We start from the raw sequence: 27,109 nt of genomic DNA on the forward strand, positions 1-27,109 counted from the left end.
AATAATTGCTGCTGCTGCTATGTTCAGTATTTTATTGCTGTCTTTTGTATTCAAGGCTTTCTATTCCTTTGTTATTTACTTTCTTTCCCAGATTGCCTGAAAGAATTAGAAATCACAAACATACCTTAACTCCCAGTAGCCCACGTTCTTTCCAAGCAGGAGGTGGAGACAAAGAACACGAAATGCTGAGACGTCTACTAGCCATTATCTGTCTGCTGGCTTCGGTTCTGTATCTCTGGAAACTCTGTAAAAGAAAGTCAGAGCTGACTTGTGCTAGAATGCTCACCTGAAAGATACTTCAGTTTTCTTTCAGAAGCCTTGTACGTCTTGCAAAGATTTGCAAACTTTATGAATATGTTTTTAATTTCTATTTAAAATAGAAGAAATACAAATTAAAATAGCCATACAATACCTTCTATTTCAGTTCATGGGGAAATTAAGAAAATCACAGTCATGACAGAATCCAAGCTCATTACTTCAGTAATGGTCCATATACACATTGATTGACATCCCAACTGAGGGTATTGTAACAGTGCAGCTAAATTTTATCCTTATTTTGGACAGTGCCTATCTCCTTTATCCCTATTTTGGACACTCTTAATTTAAAATGGGACAGTTGTTTTGTAAAATGTGAATATATTTAAAACTGAATCTAAACTTGTGCTGTTTAGAATAAGAATATTTTTTCTATATCAGACCTTTGTCATTGACTTTTGTTGTCTTAATTAGAGACATTCATTGTATAAGTCCTTAGGCAAGTATTAACTTAATATCTGTTTATGAACAAATCTATTAAAGTTCATAGATTAACCTAAAGTATGCTGCTTGCTTTTCAGATAAATTAAATATTTGTATTGATGTAATTGTTTTACTTTTTAACAGTTCAGACCTCAAAGAGATTTTTAAGAAGTGCAGGGCCGAGACACAATAGCTTAAAAATAGTGGGATCTGTCATATTTCCAGGTACCTTTCTTTAAACATAATGTAACAAATTTTAGTGAGAATATTGCTTTTACAAAGAAAAGGCCCTTCTTTATCATATCCCTTGTTGTTGAATTGTTTTCAATGGTTTTAAGTGGTTTAATTAATTACAATTCTGTACTGACTTCTGTATTCTTATTAGGCTATCCCACAGCATATATTTCTGTCACTGGACTTTATTCTTCATAGATTTTTTTATTCTTACTCATTTTTATGAAACCAAGATCTTTATTTTCTGTAATTGTTATAAAAATAACAGTATTCTATGTGCTCTTCTACCTGGTTGTATGACTCTTGCACTGAAATGCTGCTTTCTTGCACTGTGGGTATTCCGACTTCATCTTGCCTGTTATGTACACAAAACCTGAGACTTGAAATTTATATTATATTCTACAACAAAAATTAAGAAGAGATAAGAATTAATTGCTTTCTAAGTTAAATCCGTCTAACTCCAGAATATAATATCCCTTTGTCTTCGCATTAAATAAAACATTATTTGAAAAGCTGAAAATTAAATTAAAGACCAGGCTGTTCCTCATTGTCATATATTTACTTATGTTACTTTTTCTCTCAATGCACATTGCTGGCTTGGTTTTGGTAATACTCTTCCCCATAGTTTTCTCCATGTGTGTTTTCCAATTATAGCTTTACTAGTAGCATATCTAGAAGTGATACTTCTGTTGTTTAGAGGAATGCTAAAAGGCAACATTTTTTACTTTTTTTGATACAAATTCTTAGACATACAAATTTTTGTCCAAAGCTGAAACAATTCTGGTAAATAATTTGTTTTTAAAGGTTTCTCTTAGTAATTTAACTGATAATACTATTTAGCATTAATGTTAAATAATGGCTCTGAGTGATCTAAAGGTTCATCCTATTAGTGTACTTTTTCTCTCTTCTGATTCTGACTCATGTCTGTAAACATGGCCACGACTTGAATGGAACAAGGATATTTGAAAGTTAGAAAGCAAGATTAAAATGTTTTGTCCCAATTCTGTTTCTAAATAATTTAGTATTAATAAAGCATGTTTCCACCTTGTCTGGGACAGACCATTGTGAGTATACTAGACCTGGCTCAAGTGGTCTTTTGAGATGCTGGGCAACATCTCTATTTTGAGGGTTTTTTTTCACCAAGGTTTGGTTAAATACAATCCTACACTATTAAAATCCTGCACTTGTAAAATACCTGACATAAATGTTCTTTTTTGGGTCACTAAGATAAATATTTTTATAATGGAGAGAATATGAACAAATAAGAAAAATAGCAAAGAACTTTAATTAGAAGAGTAAGACTTTATTTTGAAAGAAGAATAAGGTTATACCTGGTAGATATTTTTTTAGCTATTATTTTCTATCAGATGTCCTTCTGTTATATTATTCCTATGATACACGTTTACAAAACTGTCATGTAAATTTACAGTGGTGAGACAGAATTTACGGTCTTGGCAGGTTATGATAATAATGACACCATAATTTTGTTACTTTTTATTATGGATATGTGATTTTTTCTAATATTGCTACAAGACAGAACAAAGCGACCTTGAGGAAATAAAAAAACAAAATGTGAAGTGGGAGAGATATGCAATGTACACAATTTTGCCCCAATAGAGTATTACTAAAGCCAATTGGTAAGTAAATTTTGAGAAAAACTATTAAGGATTTGCAATGGAAAAAGACTAATCATATTGGCAGTTGCATTAACATGTAGAATTCATATTAATTTTCATGCTTTGAGGTTAAAAACTGAAACACCACTTGTAAATGACATTTGTTTCCATGATATACTATTTTACAATTGAAAACATATACTTTGCTGTTTTCTGCAATATAAACTACTGTAAAAAAATGATTATTAGTTGGGATGGACACACCTTCTGATTTTAAGACTATCAAAATTCTGAAGTTATTCTTATGTATTAAATGTTATATCTAAGTCTTTATTCTGTTTAAACAACTTAATACTGTAATCTGAATTTAAGTGGCTTTTCATTTTTTTTTAGTGAAAGTGAACAGTTATACTTGGAGAGGAGAGGAAACTGTGGTGGCATTACTGCCAGTTGCCACAATGGACAAGTGAAAACTTTTTCTGACCATTAATCCCTTCCTGCAACAAATACTTAAACTGTTTTCCACTTGCAGGGAATCTGAAATAGTCAATAGTAAGATAACATTGTGGTAATTTGCTTATTTGATTCAGCTTTAATTATTAGTCAGATTCTCCAAATCACAAATGTAGTAGCTGTAATGTTTTATACTAATTGTAGCTTGTCAGTTGCATTAGGGTAGCCTGATACAGAGCATGGTATATTCAAGTTTAGACGTCACTAGAGCATAAATATCTAGCGTCACATGCTTCTGAAGAGGACAAATGCTTTGGCAGAATGTCACTGGGAACAGAAATAAAACAAATTGTGCACACTGAAATCTTGCATATTATGGAAGTCATTATGACTACACCAGTAGTTTTAAATTGTAGTTTTTAGAAAGAACTGAAGATCTAGAAGCACCTGTATGCTACAAATCTCATACAAGACATGCACAACTGCTTTACCATGAGTAAAGGCTAAGTAAATCTTTACCTTACCCAGTTTACTTCCTATCTCATTATATCTGAATTAAACAATAGGCAGCTCACCATTTAGTGAGCTACAACACTAAACACTTTTTAAGCAAATTCATTGTGCACTGGTAAAAGGTGATTGCTAATAGGATGGAAACAACAGGCTTCCAAGTCTGAGTATCCTGCAGCCTCACTCTCTCCATTGCGTGTGTTGGACACCAACTGGGACAGAATGTTGCCCATGCTTGTGAGAATCTACTAAGTGACATACTCCATTCAGGAGGATGTTGCAGTGCACTGTCCTTCTTGTTTACACAACCAGATAAGCCTAGAACTAGAAAGAATTCTCTTAATTTTATTTTCCAGAGAAAACAACTCTGCTCTCTATTTTGTGTTTCATTTTGATGGTAGAGATAACAGAACCAATCTCAAAATTAGAAATCGAGGTCATTGTTGAACCACTGTCTTGAAATTTATATAGCTCACTGTTGGGATACGACTGATAAATACTTGATGCTAATGATAATTTTTTTTTCAGTTAAAGTTTATGTCAAGCTGAATCACGACAGTCCACGTATTTTATGTCTTACAAATCATCTGCGAAACTTAGAACTGATTGATCCAATATTCCAGTGGAATGGGCCAGGTGGTGGTCTTTCTTCAAGTAAGGATTTGTTTTCTCACATGTCCTCCCACATTCTCTCCCCTTCCCCCCACTCCTCCCCCAGAGCAACACAAGGGTTATAAAGGTGGGAATGTAAATGGAGAAGTAACCAAGGATACTTTGCGAGTGTTTGTATGTATATCATATACATTAACTTTCACTTTTCAGAAAGAAAAGGGTGAGATGATAACCAAACTAAACCACTTTTCAGATCTCTATAAAGAATGGTGCCATCTCTAAAGAGTACTAGATGGAGCAAGGCATGCTGGATGCAACAGAGGGTGAGGATGACATTCTTTGCTGCACTGAGAGACAGCTGGGAGTCTTCTGGAAGGATAGAATAATAGGATGATGGGCAGTGTGATCTAGCCTAACTGCCCACTCAATGACAGACTACCTTCAGATACGAAGTTGCTCAGGGCCTTGACCATTTGAGTTGGGGGAATCTCTATCCTTGGAGTTCTTCTGTCTTTCCTGGGCAACCTGTTCCTCTTTTTTTTCTTATTTTCAATCATAATTTTCCTTATTATAACTTGTCATTGTTGCTGCTTTTCCTTTTGTGGTGCACTTCTGTTGTGGTTAAACTTGGCAGGCAGCTAAAACGACGGTACAGCCGTTTGCTCACTTCCCCCACCCCCAGTGGGATGGCGGAGAGAACTGGAAAAAAAGGAAAAGGTGAAACTCGTGGGTTGAGATAAGAACAGTTTAATATGACAGAAAATTAAGATGATGATGATAATAATAATAGTAATATAAATAATCAGTGATGCACAGCACAATTGCTCACCACCTGCAGACCACCGGTGCCCAGCTAGTTCCCAAGCCGTGATCTCAGCCCCCAGCCAGCTTCCCCCAAGTTATATACTGAGCGTGAAGTCCTATGGTATGGAATATCCCTTTGGCCACTTTGGGTCAGCTGTCCTGGCCGTGTCCCCTCCTAGCTTCTTGTGCACCCCCAGCCTCCTCACTGGTGGGGCAGAATGAGAAGCTGAAAAGTCCTTAAAATGGTGTAAACATTGCCTAGCAACAACCAAAATATCAGTGTGTTATCAACATTATTTTCATCGTAAATCCAAAACACAGCACTATACCTGCTACTAGGAAGAAAATTAACTCTATCCCAGCTGAAACCAGGACAACCTCTTAAAAAGCATAGATTATCCTTCCCTGTATCTACCCTTAGGTAGTGAAAGACTGCAATTCCCTCCTTAGACTTCTTTAGGGTAAAAATCCCAGTTTCTTCTGCCTCTTGTCCTATGCTCCAACTCCCTAATCATCTCAGAAGCCTTCTTGCTGACATGCTTCTGTTTGTTAGTATCTGTCTTGTACTGAGGAGTCAAAACTGGACACAGTGTTCCAGAGTGCCCAAATGAGTGCCAAGTAGGGAGAGAATAATCACTTCTTTGACCTGCTGGATATACTGTTGTTAATGTAGCCCAGTATGCGGTTCACCTTCACTGCTTCAAAAGTGTGTTTCTAATTCTTATTCAGTTTAAAATCCACCATGACTCCTAGGTACTTTTTTGCAAGGCTGCTCTGACGTCATCTGGTCCCCATCCCCTGTCTGCATATGTTGCTGTTCTTATTCTGTCTCAGGTGTAGCACTTTGCATTTATCACTGTTGAACTTAATGAGGTTTCTGGCAAGACTGACTCTCTAGTCTTGCAAGGTCCCGCTGAATGGCAGCAATGTCCTGTAGTGTATCAGCTCCCCTGCCAATGTGATGTCTTTTGCATACTGGACAAGAAGCTGTTCAGTCCTGTGGTGTAGGCCGCTGGTAAAGATGTTAAGCAGTTCTGGTGCTTTTAACAGCCCTGAGGAAAGCTCTTCATAACTGGCTGCTAGGTAGACCGATCTTCAAAATGACAATACAGACAGTTTTTCATCCATCTTGTAGCCCACTCGTCTAGTCCATATGTCCATAGTTGGGCTACAAGGATGTGATGGAGGATCATACTGAAATCCTTGCTAAAGTCTTTCAGTGTATATGACATCTACTGCTTTCCCCTCATCCTCAGAAGCAGTCATTTAATTCCAGAAGACACTCAGGCTGGTCAGCCATGATTCGCCAAAGGCAAATTGGCGCTGCCTGTTCTCAGTCACTGTCTTGGCATTCATGCATCTGGAAATGGCTTCCAGCAGTTCTACCATCTTTTCAGGGCCTGAGGTGAGGATGTCTGACCTGTTGTTCCCTGGGTCTTCTTCCTTGCCTATTTTTATGATGGATGTATTTTCTTGGTGTTTCTGGTCATTGGGGAGCTCATCACCATCAAAATAGATCACAGTCATTAAATAGTCAGCTCTCTCAGCATCCTCAGATATATCTCATTCTCGTCTATAAACTTGTATATGTCCAGCTCACTTAAATAAGTGTCTAAACACCCTGTAGCATCTCCTCTAAACTCTAGTAGAGCCTGGGGCAGGGCTGGAAAGCAGCCCTTGCTAGGAATGAGCGAAACAAAGGTGGCATTGCATACCTTGGTGTTTTCTTTGTCATTTGTCGCTAGGTCATTCAGCCCTATTCAACCTGGGGCCAACATTTTTATTGCTTTTCCTCAATTGCGTGTGTTTCTGCTGGACCTTCACATCCCTTGCCAGTTTCAACTTCTGGTTAAACTGCTCATGGAGAATTTAAACGTTCTTTTTCAAAAAGATGTCTCTAATGAAATAATTTTCTAATTTGAAATCATTACCTAATCTGCTGGTAGGGCAAGAAAACACCAAATCATTTTTTCTGCATGCAGTATGTTGGGCTACTTATGTTATTTTTCTCATATAACTAGGATTGCTTAGAGATCATGACTGGATCATCAGCAATATCTTTCCAAGTCTGAGCAGGGAATCTGAGTTCTGCTTTTTGTCTCCTTCTGTGTATGTCTTATTTACTCTTTAGTGTAATTTCATTTTCAAAAAGGACAATAGGCATTGTGATGAATTTATAAACCTGTTTAATCTCTTATTTTAGTTTACAATTTTGGTTGTGAACCATTCATCCTTTTACAATGGCAGTGTTTCCAAATCCTATTTGCTTTCCTCTTAGTCTATACTGCTATCACAACTCTGTCCTTGGTCTTATATTTTCAGGTAACTTTTCCTATTACATGATCTGAAATACCATTTACACCATTGTGATTCTTCATTCTTAATCCTCTACATCCCAACCTTCATAGCAGAGCATTTCACATATGTATGACATCTAGCACTACACTGTGTTTTTGCTCTGAAGCTGATAACAGCCTTCACCCTCAGAAAGAATTTTTAGCGTTCTTTGCCTCAAGGTAGTATAGGTGGTTTTGCTGATACTTAAGCCTGTGGGCTATGTAATTTTATGTGAAACTGTTAATCTCCCTTGGGATGGAGATAACATTCTGGTTAGCTTGAGTGTCCTACATTGTAACTGATATATTTTGATGCCCAGTCTGTGATGCATGACAGACAGACACGGTATCAGGTATATTGTCATGTGTTTAAGTACGGAGCTTAATCTGATCAGACAGAAGACAACCTCCTCATTCACAATTAACCGAAATTGCCTTTTTAACTCCTCTAGCTTCTGCTTACTCAAACTGCAGTTTCAACAATGTAGAACAGAAAACCATGGAGACCTCAGACTTCTTCCAGTTGACAGGTTTAAATCTCTTTGGGTAGTTTGCTTCAGTAATATCCCAAGTTGCTATGTCAGCCTTGGTTCATGAGCAAAAACGCTATGGTGGCAGAGGTTCTTGTCTCTGTGGCAGCTTCAGGTGTACTAGAATCAGCAGCAGGTGGGCAAAATAATTTCAAGTGAGAGAATAAAACTTGTGTTTTCCTGACATAACTTTCTACAGGGATGAGAGAGGTTTTAGAAAAATTATTTTTAAAAAGTGGTAATGAGAGCACTTCAGCTTCAGCCACCACAGTTTTGGGTATATACCACAAAGATACTTCTTAGTCTCCTAGGGCTGTTGTAACATTCAGGGATTTGTTGGTTTTTTGGTTTTTTTTTTTTGACTCAGAGAAAAGAAAGTATAAACAGACAAAAAGCTATTTAAAGTTTCTAGCTCATGAAATGTTTGCTGAGTAAAAGAATTTGATCATTCACCCTCCTTGTAGAACAGGTGTAGTCCTCTCTAAGTGATAAAAATCTTCTGGGTTTTAGTGTGACTAGTTAGTCTTCTAATATCTATCATAGCAAATCTCCATAACAGTAGGAAATTAGGATTTGTAAACCTTGCTTGATACACTATTTCAAACTTTTTCAGTATGGTTGTAGGAAAGAAAAGAATCCTTTCAGTGGAAGTACAGAATTGTGAATTGAGTTTTAGGAAAGACTATCAAAATACTGCTTTTTGGAATGCTTCAAAATAAATACAATTATTTCAGCATAATATTTGTAGGAAGAGAGCCTATCTTTCATTGTAGTATCTGTCATAGTTAGAAAAATCAGATTCTTTCAGGCACACCAGCCCTTGACACACACCCTAAGAAGGTGTTTTGTGCCCCAAAAGTCTGTCTAGCTATATGCATCAAACATCATGACAGCAGTGAAAGCTCACAAAGAGCAGTAAACACTTTTCTTTCTGGAGCCATTAAAAACCAGTTCTGTTTTTGGAACAAGCAGCTTTGTTCACAGATCGTTCCAGTCCACTTATGTGCAGTTGAAAGAGTAATGAAAAATTAAGTACTGCACAAAATGTAATTTAAAATCATTACAACTTTAAAATTAGCAAGTCATTTTTCTTCACTTAGCATAGAGACTCTTTTGTGCTAAGATCTGGAAATTGTACTTTGAAGTTTTTAAACAGCTGTTGGGCTGCTTGAGAATAAGAGTTTTTCAAAATACACTTCAAGTGGAGGAAAAGACTTTAAAATAATTGATTCTAATGTTCTGGATCTTAAAGTTTTACTGCATAAAGCAGCATGTTTGATGGTGTTCTGAACAGCTAAACAGAACAAAATAGAAAAAGCATTTTGATCTTTATTTCTGAATGCAGACATTGGAATAGGCCTGTTCTAGTTTGGTGAAAATGAACCTAGGAATTTGGTTTTGTAGGAAATCTACTGCTTTTCATACACATTGCCACCTGATCCATGCACAGAAGGAATATTTGTGTTGGAAGTTTGTGACTATCCTTTCACAGGACTGAAAAAAGTGCCTACTATAGTTTTATAAAACAAAGCAACTGACAAATTAAATACTGCACTCAGCTGCTCAACTACAAGTTAAAGCCGAGATATTCTAAAACCTATGATTGGTATATCAAATAGTTTTTCTGTGGAGAGGGAAGAGAATCAGAAGAAATGACTTATACATGTTTCCTGAGACACTGTCAGAGTCCTGTCTGGACTACAAAACAGACTATGTTTCATTCCTAAGAATCTTTTCAGGTGAACTCAAGTTTATTGTATACCGTGTTAGCTTTTGTTTCTGTGTATGTATACTTCATCACTGAATTTACCTATTTGGACATCTTTAAATACTGCATATTTAAATTTGATCATGCTCAGTAGTTTAATCTGAGTATTAGAATTTATGATTTGGATTGATAGCTATTTCTAAATGTCTGAAAAATCTGTTTCTGAAAAGTCCATTGGCCTGATTCTGCTGTCATTTACTTTTGTTCTTAATATATAATTTCAGTATGAGATTGGAGGATGGGGAGTAACTGCTTTTGCACTGAAAGAACTGGAAGGAGAATCAACCTGTTGGTTTTAAGTTTAGTAAACAGAGAAACTAAAATATAGGAACACTTAGCTTTAAATATAATTATACAAGGGTATGGAAAGTTAAGAGATTTAGTGTCCATAATGTAATTCTCACAGGAATAGCTCTGTTTTGCATCCTTTTACTTCCTGAGGATTCTAGAAAATGGTCTAGCTTCCTCTCTTAGCATGAATTTGAAAAGAACTACTGTTTTAAATCATGGCCGTTTTCACTGACTTCAGGGAACCTCTGAATTTGATCACATTACTTTTTTGTTCATCTTGCATGTGAAATTCCTCCTGTGTAATAGAGACATATTAATTCATATAATGTAATTCACATCATAAAATGTGAGGTGAAATCCTGCTCACTTGTCTTACTGAACCTGCCACAGAGGAATAACATGGAAAACATATTAGATTTAAGAAAAGGGTGGATAGCTTAATCACTTAAAATTTCATTTTAAAGCTAGCAGTCTGTTTTGTGAACCCAAATTTGACTGAGTAGGCAGTATTCATTCAGATAATTCCATGGAGCAAGGCATTTTAAGTGTGATTTCTTTTATAACACTAGGAAAAAAAACCCAACCTAACGGCATGACATGCTCTTGATTTGATGATCCAAAAGAAGATTCTTTACACACAGACATACCATTAAGATAATGAATGGTTACTATGTAAACATTCTGATATTTTCTGGTATATGAAGCATTCATTGTTCAAGGTAGGATAAACTTCTATAATAAACTCAGTGACTCAATACAGCAGAAGAACGCTTTACTTTTCCATTTCAGCTGATGTACTTTCAAAGAATATTTGTGAGCCAATCTCTTCATTGGATTTCCAAGCTTTGTCTTTTGCAGACTTCTTGTCATCTTTGCAGTTCAGTAATGCATTTTATAAGCATAGCAAGGCTATCTGTGATATATCTTAAAGGTGCTCCAGCTATCAAGTCAACTAACAGTGGTGTTGCTTTTGGCCCACACAGGGCAGTTGCATATGCCAAAGATCAGAACTATAGTTCTTAAATCTATGCTGGTTTTCTGACAATATTAATCTGATAGCTATTCCAGCATATAGTAGCAAATGACATCCTAGTTTATAGATTTAGCATCCTGAGTAGTTCATAATCAGATTAGAAACCTCTTCATCATCCAAAAAATGAAAGACAGTGTGCCATTAATGTGAGAACCTAGGCTGATACAGAATACCAAATCATTCTTGTCAATCACTTTCAGTCTTTTTAAAGGTACTCTTTTTTACCAGCACTTGAATGTTTTCTTTTTTAAACACAGTGATGTATATGACAAAATTAAGTTAATTAAAAGATTAAATGGTTTCTTGAGGAACAAAGTTGTCCTACACCCTCCTGCCAAGTATGTGAAAAGATGCACTTCAATCAGGCTATTTTTTTCCCAATATCTTTCTGAAAATCACATACCAGGAAAATCAGTGTGCATCTACAGTAACATGTTTGTTTGAATAGGAGTGTGGCTTTGAAGTGAATTGCTTGACTGTACCCACTTACCACATTTTGTTTGGATCACGGTCTGGTCTTCAGGAGCACAAACTGGATTCCTTTTGGATGAAGATAATTGGAAAGATTTGCTTCAAGAAATAATGCGTACTCAATCTGTAAAACCAGATTAGGACTGGTCTGAAGTAAAAGCCCTAAGATGTGTGTAGTACAGATCTCATGTCCTTAGCATTGATTTTTTCAGTCTAAAAATACGCTACTTTTGCATGACACTAATTGTCTAAACTTCCATCATTTACACAAAAGGTCTAAATTATTTAGAGTGTTAAAAATATTTAATTTTTTTCATCTGAAAATGGAAACAAAAATCCGTTCTCAAAATAATTTATCAGAGTATTTTACCTTGAAGTCTATTATAATCAAGTCTAATCTAGTGGTTCCCAAGGTTTTCTTTGACAGCTGCCAGCAAGATGGGCTGCATATTACCATTTGAGAAACCCGTATCTATATTGTTACTGCCTGGGGACTTTTCAAGTCAGGAAAGGACTCATCAACTGTCATCATGTAAGCCACAGGCAGACTATATGGGATAACTGTATGGCTCATTATCAGTGCCCAAAGCTTACCTTAAGCAGTGCTTTCCTTTCTCTTTAAAAGCCTAGTTAAAGAACCATGCTCATGTTTTGTCCTTTGAAGTAAGATCCTACTTCCTCCCTGCCTTGAACTAAGGAGTTGCGTGAAGACTTTACAATGCATAGCTTTCCATACAGAAGGATTATTTTGCAACCTTAAACATATATGATTCTCATTTTGGCAAGGCCTGTTATACAATACTTGCTTAACTTGAACTTCCTGCCTTGCCTACTTTGAAGTTTACTGCACGTTAAATGCCACCAGCAGGTAATTCATGAGGCAGTTCCTGAAGACTGAAAGCTTAGTAGTCAGTTTGACTATATAGAGGTATAAAAAGAGATTATTTGCTCACTTGGTCTTTTTTTTCTGGGAGTTTTTTGCTCTTGGAGGTGGCTATTGGAGAGAATAGATGTCTGAGTTCAAATAAACCAACGTTTCTAGGACTGCTTTGTCAACCAATACTTAAAAACATGGCAGCAATAAGGCATATTTCTGTAATGCTGAACAGAGTGTCACCCAATCAGCTTCAGTTTCTGAGTCCTGTGCCTTCAGCTGAATCCATAATGTTATTATTTTGTACATAGCTTAACAGAAAATAACCACTTGGACCCTTACTTTCTGTATTTTCTTGTAATGACAACTAAATTTATTTCATTTCTGTTTTTACTAGAAAATAGTAGTGTGCAAATATCACCAACAGGAACTTTAATATTGAGACACTTCAACCTGAGTGGAGTTTACACTTGTTCCATTGTTTATAAGCTAACAGCAATGCAACCTGATAAAAAACTCATAATAAAATATCTTATTTATGGTAAGTTATCAATCCAGGTAAGTGTGTTCTTGCCCTGAAAAAGTTTTATTTTTTAAAATGCATGTTGCTATTTTTAAATAAGTAGGGTTATTTAGAATTTAATTTGCAGAGATAAAGACATTCTGTTTCTCTGGGAAATTGTTTTTAATATTAGTTACTACCAGGCAGTTCATTTAATGTCATTTGCAGTGCCTTAAATGAAGCTGAGTGACTGAGAAACTTATGAATACAGTTCTTTTTAAAAAAGAAACATAAACCATAATGAAATATAACAAATTGAATAGGTAGTAATCCTTAATAACATTAAAATAGTATAATTTTAAACTGAATTATTCTTTATGAGCTTAATTTTAGCATTGCTGTATGGATTTATTTAACACATGTTAATGCCTTCATTATTACCTGATTGCGTTTTTTAAGTATGTATCATTTAATGATGTAATATTTGTAGCTTATTCTTTTCTGTTCTGATTACATTGCCTTCTGTCAGCAGGTAACGGTCTTTGATAAAATGAAAGACTGTAAAGGCAAAGTCATTTATTCATTACTAGCTCTCCTTTTCTTCTTTAAAGGATACTTTATTCTTGTGGAGATGTAGGCAAGAGCTCCTATTGCCTTCATCGGGAACTATGTTCTTGAATTTAAAATGCCAACCGGTCATCATTTAAAAACATGGTAGAGCACAATAACCCAATTAACCTCTGATTTAAATTAATTTTACTTTGACACAGTAGCATCCATACAGAATAACCATGACTTTTAGCAGCTAGCTTGCTTGACAGACCTGGAAATGAAAAAGTTTCTTTGAGACAGTTTTGATGGAAAAGGTTACAGCTTTCAGTAATGCAGAGTTACATCCTTCAGTAAGGATCCAATCTGAATGTTAGCATTAAAAAATCAAGTTTCATACATATATACAAAAAATCTGGAATATGCAGCAGCAAGGGAAAGAAAATGGGGGAGGCAAAAGCAAGGTAGAGGATCTAATGAGCTGTCTTAATTGAGTACCATAATTTGGGTGTTTGCTTCATCTTTCAGCTGGTTCACTTTCTATTCCTTTGTTCTTTCTTCCCTGCCCCCCCATTCTCCTGTCTGTGACCCACACCATGACCACTGTTCTTCATTCTTTTACTCCTATTTTCTATTTAACATTGTGCTCTGTTGATCTTCTGGGTAAGTAGAGTGGTTATCGTGAAATAACTAGAAACACCCATTTTATGGTACATTTGTCTTATTTGTAAAAGATGCCCAAGTGTGCATTTAGCTTTGCAGTAAAGGTGAAATAGTTGATCCATCCTTAAAAGTAAATTTCATACCTATATGGAAGCTTTTTCAGTTACTTCTGCTCACAGAGAAGGAACTCCTGTTCATCTTATTAGCTGCATCTTCTATTGATCTCTGGGGAAGACGATTCAGTTTTTAAGCCCTTTAAAATAATTTTGTGATAGTTGAATAAAAAATTATATAACATACTACTATAACTGGCCATAATGTGTGAGACGAAATAGGGTATTTTGTACGCTTAACCTTAGCTTTCATAATCCTGATCCCTTTACTGTAATCTCCTATTAGTTTAAAAATTTAAAAATTACAATAATAAAGAGTAAGATTTACCTATGGATATAAATAAGAATGGCTACTATACTATTTTATCATTAAAAATTCGCTGCGGGTGCAAAATAGGTTTTGTTTGTAAATTGAGGATTTAAATTGGCAATTTTATTTTCAAATACATGAATTACTTTTCCTCTTTCTACTTCATATATGTTCCTCATTATCTTCCACATTTTTTCCTGCAGCTTATTCTGATCCTAAAAATTACTATGAGTTCACAGCCCGGTATCACACAGCCCCTTGCAACAGTTCTGATAATATTTCTTTTGAGAAAGCTTTGCTTCAGATACTAAGCAAACTTGTTGCTGAACATTCTTGTGAGGTTACATTAATTAAGTCAGAATGCCATCATGTAAAAATGCAGAGAGGAGGTCTACAGAATGAAATCTTCTTTACATTTTCAGGTAAAAATCTGCCTTGCTTTTAAAAAATGGTTAGAATGTATGGAACGTATTTACTGCTTATACGCATATATTGTAAGGGTTTAATAATAAAGTTTCTTGATTGTAAAAATGCTTCAAAGTATTGCCTGTGAAATTCATGTCAATATGAAAAAGATATTTGATCTACACAAAAGTGCATGTTTTACATTATTTCAGAAGAGCTTTAGAACTTTTTATAGCTGTGGATAGATCAATATGTTTTTAATTTTGTATCATAAAATGTTATCATGCCCCTTGTTGCACATTAACATAGGAAGGAAGGTGATAGAGTATATTCTGTAACTCCCCAGATTACCTTCATCTAGCCACCTACAACAGGTGTATAAATCACTCCATGGATGTACTGTGGTCTTTATAGACAGCTTCCAAATGACAGACTAACGCTGGATGTCTGATTTTCAAGAACTAAAGTTGAATGAAATGAACCTCAGTACTTTACTTTCTTTAAGCAACAACAATAAAAGGGGGAGATTTCAAAATTTTCCATTTCTTTAAAACAAAAGGACCCTAAAGGAGACCTGGGTAAAACTGAGTTGCCAAAAATACTGAGTTGGCTTGATTTAAAGCAAATCATTAGGTGGCTTCGGAAGATCTCACCAAATTATGGGATATTTAAGCATTCTTATTGAGTCTTATTATGTATTGTAATAATTATAATTATAAAACTGTATATCTGATTTGATTGTGTTTATACATAAATGAGGTTATGCTTATACATAAATTAAGACCTCACAGTGTCTTAGTTACTTATCCTCCTTTGCTGAAGTTTAGTTATTAAAAATATATTTTCACTTTAACATGAATTTGTTTTCATAAAATGTTTCCATTATCAGCTTTTCACTAAAGTCATTAATTATGAAGTCAGAAGTCTCAATGTCATGTTAATCCAAAGGAGGTGTTTCTTTTTCTTGAGACTTCTTCTCAGAATATTCCTTCTGAACACTGAAACCATATGAAAAGAAAGTCTCCACTCCTTTATGCTGTGAGTGAGGTCTGAAGGAACCTGTAAAATAGTCCCAGTATATGTTCAGTTCACTTGAAGTACTTTCTGTTATTAAAAGAGATATCTAAAACCTGAAAAAATGCTATTTGTAATTGTTTAGATGAATGTATGTAAGAACATCTGCAATACTTTCTTGAACTTACTGTTTCTAATTATTTCAGCTCTAAAAAGTCCATTGTTTTCATGTATTGGATTAGTCATTATGTATCAAGACATGCAATTTGAAAAGATCCCTTTCTGAACAAAGTATAACAATTATGCTTCATTTTCCACTTTCCAATTTTAATTTTCTTGAAAAGTAAATATAATTGCTTATAAAACCAATGAAACTATTAGTCAGTTGTATTTCTCTGAAAATTGTACTTGTAGTGGATAGCACTGATGTATCTGAAGAGTCTCATTATTGATAGTGTAGTCAGTTAAGGTTAATTCTAAGGCTATAGAAACTAAATGAATGAGATTTAGCTCTTGTGCAGGCTTTATAGAATATTTGAGCATTTGGAGGAGAGATTCTCCAGTTAGAGATTTAGGTGGATGTAAACTTTGATACAACCCAGTGGTAAACTACATGTTCTTAAGTAGCTTGAAGCCTTAGAAAGTACTTTTCAATTTCTAAGTAGCACCTGGTGTTTCAGAATTACTTCCATGGCAGAGCTAGGTAAAGCTTATAATATAAGGAGTTTAATTCACATGTTAACAGATAATTTTATTCTTAATATGGCATCTTACTCTAATGTCAGTTCTGGAGAGCAGTCCAGCAGCTTAGTTAACTACTTCCCAGGCCTTCATCATAACATGTTAGTACTAGTCTGTTGATAAGGAATGTGGAGCCATGCAAATGGATTACTAAAATGTAACTGTGCTGCTTCTTCAGTCCGTATTGAAGTCTTCCTTCAGTTCTATGTGTCATAGGCATTCCTATGAGCATGTAAAGGCTTGAGTGGGTGAGGCTCAGGAACTGATGTGTCGGTGCAGGGGGGGAGCAGGCAAATCTTTAAAAGCTCTAGATATTGCCCTGATTGATTATTCTTGAGAGAAAACTTGAGTCCATTGCAGAAACAGTCGGGAGTTTGAACTGTCAGGGTTCCTGAGTGACTGTTTTAAAACCTGAGTCTTCATAAAACCAGGCAGTTAATTATAGAGGGAGTATCTTATTTCTTTTAAAAGGATTCAGATATTTATAAATCTGGGAAGAGTCCAGAATTATACATTTCCTTGCCCTTAGACTTTACAAATAAATGACAGTTCCCATAAAATATTTAAGTATACTAAAAAATTAGACATAGATGTGTAATATCTATAAGAGGACAAGCTCTGTGATTTCTTTAAAACATGGCAAGTCAGACATCTGAAATATGGTAAAAAGTCCTAAATATTTCCATCAGAACTGACTAGAATCTTAAACCAGTAAATAAAAAAAAAGTTGATCTCATTGACTTTGTTCTATAAACAGATTGTGTTTTGTTACAGTTGCTTCCTTAGACAGAGAAAAACACAACAAACTATGTCAGCAAAGTGCTTGTGATGCATCTCATAGACTAAACAAGGTACAGTAGGTGGAAGAATAAAAAGGCAACTAACAATAAGCTACTCTCACAATAATGTATATCAACATAAAAAATGAAACATACTTTTTTTTCATATTAATAAATTGTTATAAAAGTTTTAGTGGATATAAAATTTATATCAGTTTAAATTGCTAATATTCTATTGCTGTTGTGGATCAGGTAGATCACACTATCTGTCTATATTAAAGACAGTATATTAAGAGTATGAGAAGTGGTAAGACAATCGGGAAACTTTGAACATGTGCTAACTTATAAATATCAAACATGCTGTTTAGAGATGGGAGGGCCTTTCCATCACTTCAAAGTGATTTTATTATTGATCTGACAGAATTTTAGCTGCTTGAAGGCATTTGGCTGTTACAGTAGAAAACCAGAAAGCAGAGTCTTGCTTACTAGGTTAACTGTTAATTCAGAAATTCTTAAAGGGGAAAGGAGAAAGAGGAAGGGAAGTACAGGAGGAATACCAAGAAATAGCAGGTATGCAAATCATGTGTTGATATTCCAGTGGAGGGGTGAGGGAGTCTAAAATAACATCGTACTCATTAAGCAGCTTCCACCCTGTCCACTGAAAAAAACCCTAAATTTGTGGGGAAAGCTTATGATCAAAGTTCATCTTTTTCATACAGACAAGAGGATCAAATTAAGAGAGCATGAATAAATTTGGTTTTGCCAATTTGTGTGTGTAGTGAACCTTGCAAACCTATTAAAGGGTTGGGGTTTTTTTGCTTTTTCTTTTTAGCTTTCTATATATGTAATTAATCCCTGTACACAAATGAAGCACTGCCTGGATATGAAGCATTGATACTTTTTACTGTTAGACTTTGTCAGATTGCTAATAAGTCTAATTTTTGTTACATATTTTAGTCAGCTGGAGTCACATTTTTTATTTTAACTGTTATGACTTAAAATCTTTAATGTTCCAGTGGAAGAGACTTTATAAAAAATGGTCCAAAATTCCAGAGAAAATAAACGATTTTAAAAAAATAAACATTGCCTTTGGGTAGGGAGATGGAGTAGATGACATGGAATAGAGCTCCCTTGTATCCTGACATTTCTGTGATTCTATACTGCTGGTTTTGCATTGATTGAAAGGAACTTTTTCCCTATCTAGGATTGTATTTGTGTAAATCTTTTTGAGTAAGGGAATTACTCTTCTGTGATTATATCTGATTGATATAATATTAATATTAACAATAACAACAACAATAATACCACCGTTATTTAACTTGGCTTCGGGAGATCTTTGGCATTTTATTTTTATTGAACAGAAATAGCTAATAAAGATGGAAAGCATGTCTGAACTATAAGTGGACCTAAATAACAGTACCTATGTTGATGGGAAAGATGCAAGTCTATTGATGTTGGGCTACGGATGTGTAATGCAGACAAAATTGCCATGGATTAGCTTTTAAAGTTCTATTTATATAATTCTGACCACTTTAAAAGACATTGCATTAAATGATCAAGGTTCATCTAAATTAAAAGTAACATATCCAAGAATATCAGATTACCTTGCTGTTTCCATTCAGCTGCAATCAAGATTTAGCGGTATATTCTTTAAATCTTAATCCTAGCTCATACTCACATTCTTTTGTCTTTTCTTGTATTCTGACCTCTTTCCATCAAAGATTCTGAAAAAATAGTATTTGTTTCTAATTTAGGCAAAACACCTTATAGAGAGATTTTTTAAGCAACAAGTGGAAGTTAGCAGGAAAAGTTCTGAACCATTACCTGAAATATACTACATTGAAGGTACTCTGCAAATGGTATGGGTTGATCGCTGCTATCCAGGGTATGGAATGAATGCCCTAATACATCCAGACTGTCCAGAGTGTTGTGGTAAGTGACAAATTCATTTATCGTACAAAGTATTAAATACTGTTACAATGTTTTTTGCTCTGATTGAACTCAGTACTTTGCTATTTAACTTTATAAAATTATTATGCTATGCTGTTTTGGGCTGTGATCCTGTCAAGCTTGTCACAGTAACCAGTACTAGATCAGGTTACTACTGGGGTAGAACTTTTGTAAATTGTTATTGATTTAGATTTTAAGTCCAACTCACAATTTCTATGGACTGATTTAAATTAAAATCAGTCAGATTAAGTTCAGGCCTCTAGATAGCAGTGAGTTTTTTTGGAATTAGCTTAGAAAATCTGTAATCTGATAAGGTGTGCTTCAAGTGCTGTTTTACAGTGAGACAAACAAGACAATTATTTTTGTTGTTAAATTTATAAAAGGGGGCATAATAATGCAATGCTTTCATCTAATTACAACCTTCAACGATACATTCCAGATCTGAGTAAAGTACGAATAATAGATAAAATAATTACTCTGTATAGCTTTGCAAAATAAAGTTAAATTTGTAAATATTTGTGTTCCATTTGGAAGAATAAGGAAAGGGGGGGAATGAATTCTGGTAATTTTATTTTTGTCATATTAAAATGAGTGATATTACCTTCCTTAAATACTAAGGAGTGGATCGATGTTTTAAAGAGTGGCTTTGTCAGATTGCATTTCCCCCAAGAAAAGTTTATTCATATGATTCCCAAATATTGAGCCTGAAGTCTCAAGGGAACAATGGAAGACAAGACACACAGAGAATAAATCTGCAGTCAAGCTTTTGACAGAGATGATTCCCTACAGACCTAGAAATGGTGAAAGAAAACACTGGATTACATATTGAACGACAGTTTACAGAATAGAATACACTTTGAAAAGAAATGATAAGAATATGGAAGAAAACAGAGATAACTCTAAAATTGCGGGACATGCAAAATGTTTCCATATGTGATCATTTTTTTCATTTTGTTGACTTCATCAGAAGCAACTTCAATGTTTTGGTCCATGTCTTCCAGCAAAAAGTGACAAATATCTGGAAGGGATATATATAAGTATCAAATTTGTTATATTTATTGTAATACAGAATATTGTTGCACATGATTTCAATGAAAGGTACATGAAAATCAAGTTTAGAAAAGCTTGTCTTTTTTAGGATTATTTGTTTTGTACAGACTGCAGTTTTGGTTTGGGCTTTCCCCCAGAATATCTTACTCCATTCCAAACTAATTTGTATTCCTTTTTTCTTCAAAACACAACTTTCATCTTAGCTCTGGTGGCCGTTTAATGTAAGAGGTAAAAAATAATACTGTTTTCTTAGCTGCCATGCTGCTTTACCTTCTGCACTAGATAGTCAGAAACACTACATAGCCCTACATCAGTGTCAACCCAAGCAGCTGATGCCTGTTCAGCTGGGATCGTAACAGACAACTCTTTGGCAGATACAGGGGAAAGCTTTCACAACTGAGGTAACCAAGAATCTGAAACAGTGAGCCCTGAAACTTGACTGATAAGTCCTGATAAGTTGATAAGTTATCAGCTGCTTCCCCTAGTTGAGGATGTCATTCTGTCAGCATGCTCAAACATACACTCTTTCCCTTAGTTGATCTCTTAGTAAAATCAGTAATTTCCTTTCCCAGAATCCAAAACACCGTATCATAGGCAGTAAAACTGAAAGTGTCCTCTGCTTATCATTTTACCTTAAGGCAAGATATGAGCTTCAGTTATTCCTGACAGAATGTCAGGAATGTATCCTGCATAATCTTTAAAACCTCAAAGACTACATAGACTCCCAGGGAAATAGTACTCAGTACTGCACATCCTCACCATTGGAAAGATTTTTTCTAAGATATTTATGTAATTTGCCTTGACGTAGTTTATGCCTGTTTCTTCTTGTTCTGTCTCAGTAAATCTGGAAACAATTCTGTTAACTTTATCTTTGAAATAGCTTTTGTATATCCTAGAAGACTCTGACTGTTTTCTTTTTCTGATATAATCTTCATTGAACTAAACCACCTCAAGTTCAGTCTTTTTTGGTCGTGTTTGATAGACCTCTGCTCAGCCTGATTACTGTCCACTATGGGTTCTCTACATTTGTTTTCAATGCCTCAAACTTCATGCACTAGTTCTCAGGAGACCATGCTAACATGGGAGAATTAGTTGTGATTTGCTAAAAGCCCTAGATCTATTACTTAAATAGAAAATAAAATATTTTCCCTATATCTTTCTTAGTGGGGGAGCTTTTTCTGAAACATTCACTTACTCATAGAAACATTGTGATAAACATATTTCCATGGAAGTACAGCAAAGTTCAACTTCTTGGGTTATCCAAGTTTCCCTTGTAGTTGCAGGAACCAGGTTCTGTAATCCAGTTAAAACAGTTTTAAGGTCCATTTGGGAGAACTATTTGGGAATTTTGGTCTCACTAGCTACTCTTCTTCTGTAGTTAGATGATCAAACTTTCAATCTAAACTAATTTATGAAAAGTTCATACTCATTTGCCCTGATGGGGAGAACGCCCTTTATCTTAAATTGATTTTTTTGTCCCCTATTTTATAATCAGAACAAGTCAACTACTTTCTATCTGCTTTTGTAAGAGTTGCTTTTCTTTTGGTCCTAAGAACCTCTCTCTCAAAAGATGTTACAGTACTATGCTTCTCCTTTTCACTGTAACTGATTGTGCTCACGGCCCACTTTAATCAAACAAATATACAGGCCTTTCTTATTCTTTTATTTCTTCCTGTCTATTTAAAACTTGACCCTTATTCACAGCTTTCCCCAGTTTTGTTGTCAGCATAGTTCATTGGGCCTTTTTCTGATAATCTTGTTAGTGGAAATATTTAGTAAAGTCTAAGAGCAAGCTCATCAGTAATCCCTTTAGCAATTTCTCTCCAACTATTATTTCCCTTTTAAGCGTCATTCAGTACTCTTTTTAAAATTTCAATCTAATCATAATCTTCTGTAGTTTATTACATTTGTATGTGCTGCCATATCAGGTGCTTTCAAATTAATTACATGTTTATCTTCACTGTAAAGATACATCACATTGTATTACTTTCCACTTACATGCATGTGTTTCAGCATTCATTCATAAAATCTTTACAGAGTATAGAAGTCTGATCAGCTGTTCTGTGATTTCTTGAATTCTTTGTTCCTTTTCTGAAAAATTTATAATATATTTCTTACCAGTCATATCTTAGCACCAGTTGAGGGTATCACTGCAGATACATTGCAAACCTCAGATTATCATCTGTGTTACCCTTTCATGGGTCAGTTCTATTTTGGAACATGGAAACAGATGTTACTCAGACTTTTTAATTTAGGTACATTAAACTTTGAAGAGTACAACTGTTTCTAGTCTCCCAGTCTTGATAAGGATATGACAGAATGGAAAAGGTTATCGAGTAGGCCTAAGAACACGGAGAAATAAAAAACCCCCTATGAATATCCTCTGCAGGTTTCATAAACAAACCTGCTTTATTTTTACTTCTCATACAGCAAAATGGCTGGATGTTCAGTTACACCTATTCTCTTTCCTCTATTATTTTTAGAGTATCTAGTTTCATGTAGTGTTCTGGTAGTTCTGGTTCCTCCATGCTGTTGTGCAGTGCTGTGTGAACAATGCATCATTTATTTCACACTGCCATCACACAATTTGTGCACTAAGCGTAAGCCTTTCACTTACTGCATCATCTACCAATCTTAATCTCCTGTATTAGAACTTGCATTCATTTTCTTCCCCATACTTCAGTCTCATGTTCTTTTATATCATACTATAGCCTCATTTGTTTCCCCCCCTCTGTTTTTATATTGAAATGGCATTAAATATAGAGCTATCGTCTCACCTTCTATTCCCATTTTGTAGTCTAAGTCTCTTTCTGAATTAGTCAATTAAATATGTTAACCTGATTAGTCACTGTGTGCTGTATCTATCTTTAGAGAAATCTTTTTGGCAGAAAACACTGGTGGTAAAACATATCAAAATTTTATTCACCAGGTACCAGATAAGCCACAGGCAGAACCCTTTACTGAGTGATTTTGTAGAGGTAATGACTTAAAGACACAGAGTTACTGCTGATTAATAATTCCATTTAGTCTTCTGCCTCTGTAAAGCTGTCTTGAATAAACAGACTTGATGAATACAAACATCTTAGAAATTATTTCATATGATTTTATCTTAAATTTTAGTATTTTTCTGCTTTTAAAACCCTGTTTTATGTTAAATAAAGCACATTATTCCAGGATAAGTTAATTAAATATTTTGGTAACAGCTACATGAGGTATGATCCACCACTACATTTTACTTAACATAAGCAATTGAGTCACTTTCATGTCACCACAATTTCTAAACATAATGGCTTTATAAATCTATTTATATTTATTTTTTTAAATCAGATGCAGCTGTGAGATTAATACAGTACAAAGTGTCATATGTTTCTTAGGGCTTCTCTGGAGAGACAATTTGATATCATACCCTGTACTAGCTTTATAAAATATTTTTTGTCTTGTATTATTATTCTGCAGAGCTTGATTTCTGTGGTATTTTAGTAGACTAGATACTGAATAGTCTGTTATAATTTGTTTTTCTTCAGTTCTTTCTCACAGCATGGTGATTATTTGTATTACCAAAACATAGTAACTTAAAGTTCAAAAGGAAATACATTATTCAAGAGAATATTGATAGTCCTAAAAATCAGGAGAGAGTGCAAAATACTAGTTAGCTTACAGGATACAAGAACAAATTAAGACATCACGTTCATTTCAGTTTGCGAGGTGTAAAGTGGCAAGTATATAAAATACACTGCAAAGTCAGAATATTTTGCTAGAATGTTTATACTTTCAAAGTGAAGGTATACCAATAGGAGTTTTTCGTTAGTGAAAAGATTGAAACAAGTTAAGTTTACCGGTTAAAGAAACTTTCCAGCAGCTGGCTAAATAAGCTACAGGTCCCTACTTCAGATTCCTTTCTCTTTTTCATGCTTTCTGCTCGATAGCAAACAGATGATGCTTCTGAGAAATAAACTTTTCATCCCATTATAAGAGAAGTCTACCTGAATATTGAAGTGTACTTTGCTCCAAAAAATAAACTGAAAATTCAGAAGAATTTGCTAGAAGTGTGCCTATAATCTTCAATAAAAAAGAGTAGATTTATTCCTCTGGTACACAATATGATTGATTTTCCAGATAGAAAGGTTGGAAAATGCCTTTAGTTACATGTATTTGTAAAGCTTGCTCTTTCCCATGAAGCCATCTTGGTCTGCCTATACTAATGTACAAAAAAGGCAAGGTTTTGACATCACCTGCAGAGGACTCTCTCTCTTTTACATTTCATAAGACTTCTAAACCCCTTTTCAGTCAATAGCAGTGGCAAAAAATGCTAGGCAAGCTCACAGCAGCCACTGGGGATCAAGTGAATCCCACCAGCCTCAACAAACAAAGATAAACCAAACCAAATACTGAAAATCCTGCTGAAGGTTTGTGCAGTAGTGATTAAGAAGTCATTATTAAGCCAGGCAAAACCCAATAACCAGGTAAACACTGACTCTGCAAAAGCAAGGAAGGTCTTAATTACCTTTGCATACTGAACATGAATGCTGTTAATTAAAGATCTATTCTACAGAAAGGCTACTGTTGCCAAATTGAAGTATGATTCAGGATAGTCATAACCAAATAGCTCAAGTTCTGCTTTTTTCTGCCAAGATTGTAATGCTGAGTTAGTCTTTTGTGATGAAGTCATTCTGCAGATGACTGCACAGGCTTCATCAAATGGCATAACATGATCCAGCAGGAAAAAAAATGTTTCATTCAGAACACTTGTTCTACATCATACACTGATTTTTCGTTTGATGTATTATTTTTGCACTACTTAATAATTATCAGAGCTTAGATTTCAGCTTTATTTTGTCTTATATTACTTATACAAGCAGCTATAGCAGTTTATTTAAAACATTATTGGATACAGGCCATATTAAAATGCAATTGATGAACATACCCCTGTAAGTAGATGGAGTGAAAAGTGATGAAGAGAAAAATAGGGTGTAATAAACAGACGTACAAGATATATACAATTTTTTCATCAACTAGCAGAATGCTAAAAAAACCTGATTTTCAAATATAGATTTGAAATATATCTATTTTTCAAATAAAGATGCATTCTAAACATTTCAAATGTCAATATTTTTTATTAATATCGCTTAAATTCTACATTTTTTCCTTTTTTTTTTTTTTTTTTTGTCCATAGTTGTATGCAGCCCAGGATCATACAATCCTAGTAATGGAATTCACTGTCTTCGATGTGACAGCAGTTTGTTATATGGAGCAACAAAGTGCTAACAGCTGAGGGATTTGCACTCTTGCAACAGCTCTTATGTTTTTTAATATGGTAATATTAATAAATATTTTTAAAATGTGTACAATTTGTTTTGGTTACATCAATAAAATACACTTGTTTTTAAGAAATAATGATTCATTAGCATATTGGTAAAATGTTTTAGGTCACGCCACTTAGGACTACTTAATTTTTAAGGTCTGAGAATATCTGCTAGGTTAATACTACCAAGAGAAACAACTAACTATGTAAATCACTAGAAGAAAATACAAAAGTAGAGGTATTTTGCATACTTAGTCCTGCGCTGATAGACCTCAGCCACTCTCGACACAGACTGGTGTAAGGAGTCTATACTGTACTTTCCATCTCCCAGTCCATTCAGCTGTTGGTTAAGAGGATTATAGTGAACACCTCTCAGTGAACATTGGGCACTGGAAGGTCATGAATGTTGCAACGTAGCCTCAAATGCAACTTTCTTTCAAGATGAATTATATCACTACTGACTGGTGGGTAACTTCTTCCCAAAGAATGTAAAATTCCACTTGAGTCAGTCATCTGTTCCACTTTTAAAATTACCATGTTGAGCATAACACTTTTGCTCTTACTCAAAGAAAAAAAACAGTAATATAAAATACCACGGTACTTTTTATGACACTCATCTTCACTTTTGTAAGACTGGAGAGAATTACTAAGTGGTTGGCCTAATGCATTCCTTGTCATTGTCATTCATTAACAGCCTTATTTAAGTTGGTATTCAGCAACAGAAGCCTGATTTTGTATTTGCAGATCATACCCCATGCAAATTGCAAAGTTTTTAGTAACTATTACAGAGGTTATACTCTTTTCCCCCTTAGCTCTTTTTTCTATCTAGTTCACATATAAAAATGAGCTAGATATGAAGGCCATTTTTAGCTCTTTGTTGTATCTGGAAAGTGGGGTTTGCAGGTGTTTGGTTTGTTGAGCACAAATATGGACCACAGGTTTAAATGTGTATGTCTTCAGGTACTGTACTCTGAAAAAAAACAACAAAAAGAAATACTGTGCTACATCTAAGAAGTAATTTTTCAATATGGTGTATTATCTTAAGATACTATACTATAGGCATCCCACTAATATACTGTTTACGTGACAGAGCCTGAAGCTCCAAATATATTATATTTTGATGTGAAGGACACAAAAAATGAAAACAGTACATTTGAAAGTAAGGCTATGATTTGTCTTTCAGGTTTGAAGGAACTACAGTAACTTCTATATAAAACATATGCAACTAAGGCATTTGAAAAAAATGGAAGACAAGCATTGTTAGGATTCTACAGAGTGACACTGTTTATTGCTCAAACACTGGTATAAACTGCGTAACTAGCAGAATATATAAAATAGCTCTTTTTATCAAATGCCATTTGAAAATAAATAGCTGGGAAAGAGCATGTTAAAAAATGTTTAGCAGTTGAGAAATTGAAGTCTATTTAACTGTAATCCACAGAATGACTAAAAGCTACCTAT

The 27,109-nt window shown here is 34.7% G+C and overlaps 1 protein-coding gene across 1 annotated transcript; it reads left to right on the plus strand.

Moving 5' to 3' along the window:
- Window positions 1–932: 932 nt before the first annotated feature.
- Window positions 933–25,654, plus strand: ZPBP (zona pellucida binding protein; the record flags this gene model as incomplete). Its single annotated transcript, XM_054817143.1, has 7 exons — window positions 933–963; window positions 4,080–4,205; window positions 12,668–12,811; window positions 14,611–14,829; window positions 17,342–17,418; window positions 19,101–19,278; window positions 25,520–25,654. Coding segments are annotated over 7 exons (867 nt in total), but the record flags the coding sequence as incomplete, so codon positions are not given.
- Window positions 25,655–27,109: the final 1,455 nt, after the last annotated feature.

Source organism: Grus americana, chromosome 2, assembly GCF_028858705.1.
Source record: "Grus americana isolate bGruAme1 chromosome 2, bGruAme1.mat, whole genome shotgun sequence".
Taxonomy (NCBI): Eukaryota; Metazoa; Chordata; class Aves; order Gruiformes; family Gruidae; genus Grus; species Grus americana.